The sequence below is a fragment of the Piliocolobus tephrosceles genome, unplaced genomic scaffold (genome assembly GCF_002776525.5).
Source record: "Piliocolobus tephrosceles isolate RC106 unplaced genomic scaffold, ASM277652v3 unscaffolded_7391, whole genome shotgun sequence".
NCBI classification, from domain to species: domain Eukaryota; kingdom Metazoa; phylum Chordata; class Mammalia; order Primates; family Cercopithecidae; genus Piliocolobus; species Piliocolobus tephrosceles.
Window position 1 is genome coordinate 1 of NW_022334709.1, and position 2,722 is coordinate 2,722.

General features: G+C 60.0%; 1 protein-coding gene across 1 annotated transcript; it reads right to left on the reverse strand.

Moving 5' to 3' along the window:
* Window positions 1–303: 303 nt before the first annotated feature.
* LOC113220632 (saoe class I histocompatibility antigen, A alpha chain-like) lies at window positions 304–1,947 on the reverse strand. Its single transcript, XM_026449962.2, has 3 exons — window positions 1,792–1,947; window positions 1,393–1,662; window positions 304–1,147 (listed from the first exon to the last, which is right to left on the reverse strand). Exons 1-3 carry the CDS (start codon window positions 1,862–1,864, stop codon window positions 780–782), a joined length of 711 nt encoding a protein of 236 aa, XP_026305747.1. The 5' UTR covers window positions 1,865–1,947; the 3' UTR covers window positions 304–779.
* Between the last annotated feature and the right edge of the window lie 775 nt (window positions 1,948–2,722).

Below are 2,722 nucleotides of genomic sequence, written 5' to 3' on the forward strand. Positions count from 1 at the left end.
CCCCTCATCCCCCTCCTTACCCCATCTCAGGGTGAGGGGCTCCGGCAATCCCTCATGCTGCACATGGCACGTGTATCTCTGCTCTTCTCCAGAAGGCACCACCACAGCTGCCCACTTCTGGAAGGTTCCATCTCCTGCTGGCCTGGTCTCCACAAGCTCGGTGTCCTGAGTTTGGTCCTCCCCATCCCGCTGCCAGGTCAGTGTGATCTCCGCAGGGTAGAAGCCCAGGGCCCAGCACCTCAGGGTGGCCTCATGGTCAGAGATGGGGTGGTGGGTCACGTGTGTCTTTGGGGGATCTGATGGGAAGAGTCAGAAAATTCAGGCGCTTTGCATCTCCTATGGGACACTCCAGCAGCACCCATGTGACCATCCTGAGAATGAACAGGACACCTGGGGTGGGGGAGGGAGCACAGAACCCAGACACCAGCCTGGACACAAGCATCTGGGATAATCTCCTATTCCTTGGAGAGTTCTAGTCTCTGACGGAGGAACAGGGACTTCTGGTCCTGACCTGAGTGGAGGCCGAGGGACTCAGAAAAGCTGGAATCAGACCTTCAAACACATTGAGTGTGAGGCAGAGAACAAGGCCTGAGAGAAAAATACACGGTGCCCAAGGCTGCTGCAGGGGTCAAAGGGGACCTCTGATCAGTATTCCAGGGGCTGTCTTCCCTTCCATTTCCTCAGAGACGTCATCCCTTAATTGTCCTAGAGAGCAGAGGGGGCCCTCAGAGGAAATCAGGGAAACTCATGCCTTTCTCCATTCAAGGGAGGGCGACATTCTAGCGCTGATCCCATTTTCCTCCCCTCCTCATGGGAGGCCATCCCGGGCGATCTAGAGGTGATGGGGAAGGCTCCCCACTGCCCCTGGTACCCGCGCGCTGCAGTGTCTCCTTCCCGTTCTCCAGGTATCTGCGGAGCCACTCCACGCACGTCCACTCCAGGTGGGCTCTCCAATGCTCTGCCTCGCGGGCCGCCTCCCACTTGCGCTGGGTGATCTGAGCCGCCCTGTCTGCAGCGGTCCAGGAGCGCAGGTCCCCGTTCAAGGCGATGTAATCCTTGCCGTCGTAGGCGAACTGGTGATGCCCGCGGAGGAGGCGCCCGTCAGGTCCCAGGTCGCAGCCAGCCATCCACTGGAAGGTGTGAGACCCTGGCCCCGCCCCCGAGGTCAGCCCCGCCCACCGAGCCCCGCCCCGCCCTGACCACCCCGCGAGGACTTTGGCCTCTACTGAAAATGAAACCGGGTAAAGGCGCCTGGGGCTCTCCCCAGTCGAGGGTCTGGGCGGGTCCCTCGGCCTCGGGGCGGATCTCGGACTCGGAGACTCGGGGAGACCCGGACCGTCCGTCGGGGGTGGGGAGGGGTTGTGACCTGCGCCCCGGGCCGGGGCCACTCACCCTCCTCGCTCTGGTTGTAGTAGCCGGGCAGGGTCCGCAGGTACACTCGGCAAGACTGTGTGAGGTCCTTGGCGATCCGTGTCTGCTCTTCCCAATACTCCGGCCCCTCCTGCTCCGCCCACGGCGCCCGCGGCTCCACCCTTGGACTCGCGGCGTCGCTGTCGAACCGCACGAACTGCGTGTCGTCCACGTAGCCCACGGCGATGAAGCGGGGCTCCCCGCGGCCGGGCCGGGACGTGCCGGCGCTGAAATACCTCAAGGAGTGCGAGCCTGGGGGCGAGGAGAGGCTGAGACCCGCCCGACCCTCCTCTCCGCGCGGCTTCCCGGGTCCTGCGCCCCCGCCTGCGGTCCCCTCGCTCCTCCCCGCAGAGGCCATTTCCCTCCAGACCCCGCACTCACCGGCCCAGGTCTCGGTCAGGGCCAGGGCCCCCGAGAGCAGCAGGAAGAAGGTTCGGGGCCCCATCACCCGCATCTCGGCGTCTGAGGAGACTGTGAGCCCGGGTGGGTGAGTGGGGACTTTAGAACTGAGACTGCGGCGACGCTGATTGGCTTCTCTAGACATCTGACACCCAGTGAGAGTGGGAACTGGGACGCGTCACGAGTATCCTGGAAGAAGGACCCGACACCTGTTAGGAGAAGTGAAACTAGGGGAGTGGGGAATCCCCAACTCTGCGCCTCCCCATACAGATAAGGCCCGAGACCCTGAGAGCCACGCCCGGGACCTGGGACTTCGTCCTAATCCCTCTTTTCCTACACCAAGCCTCTTTGACACCCTGTCTGCCTGAGTCCTGGAAAAGGATCTGTCTGTGGAAACCAGGGAGAGACCCCCAGGCTGCACCCAGCCCCTTCCCCTTCCCTACTCGTCCTGGAATCCCCGACCCTGAACTGGACTCCCTGCCTCCCACTTGGACCTTTGTGCAGGGAAACTGACCACGGGGAACTTGATGCCAGAGAGTGAGCTCGCCCTGGGAATGGAGGTGTAGAGACAGGGGTTTTCTTTCTAAACTTGGTGAAGTTTTGTCTGAAGGCACCACGTTGAGATTCTCATAGAGACCAGTTTCCTTTTTGTTTATTAATACAGTAGGTAGCACAATATTGGTAATCCCTGAATGATTAGAATTCCAATGTGTAAAAGACCTGTGTCAAAACAGCATTACAATTAAACTCTCAAAGCTCCTAAGTTTTCCTTTCCCAGACTATGGATCTGTTAGTCTGAGTTGTTGCATTTAAAATTATCTTCATTCCCTAGCCCGAGTTTCCCTGCGTGAGTCCAGAACATCTCTTGAATACAAAGAAGCAGAGTTTGTTACTGTCTATTGCAACCGGGAGC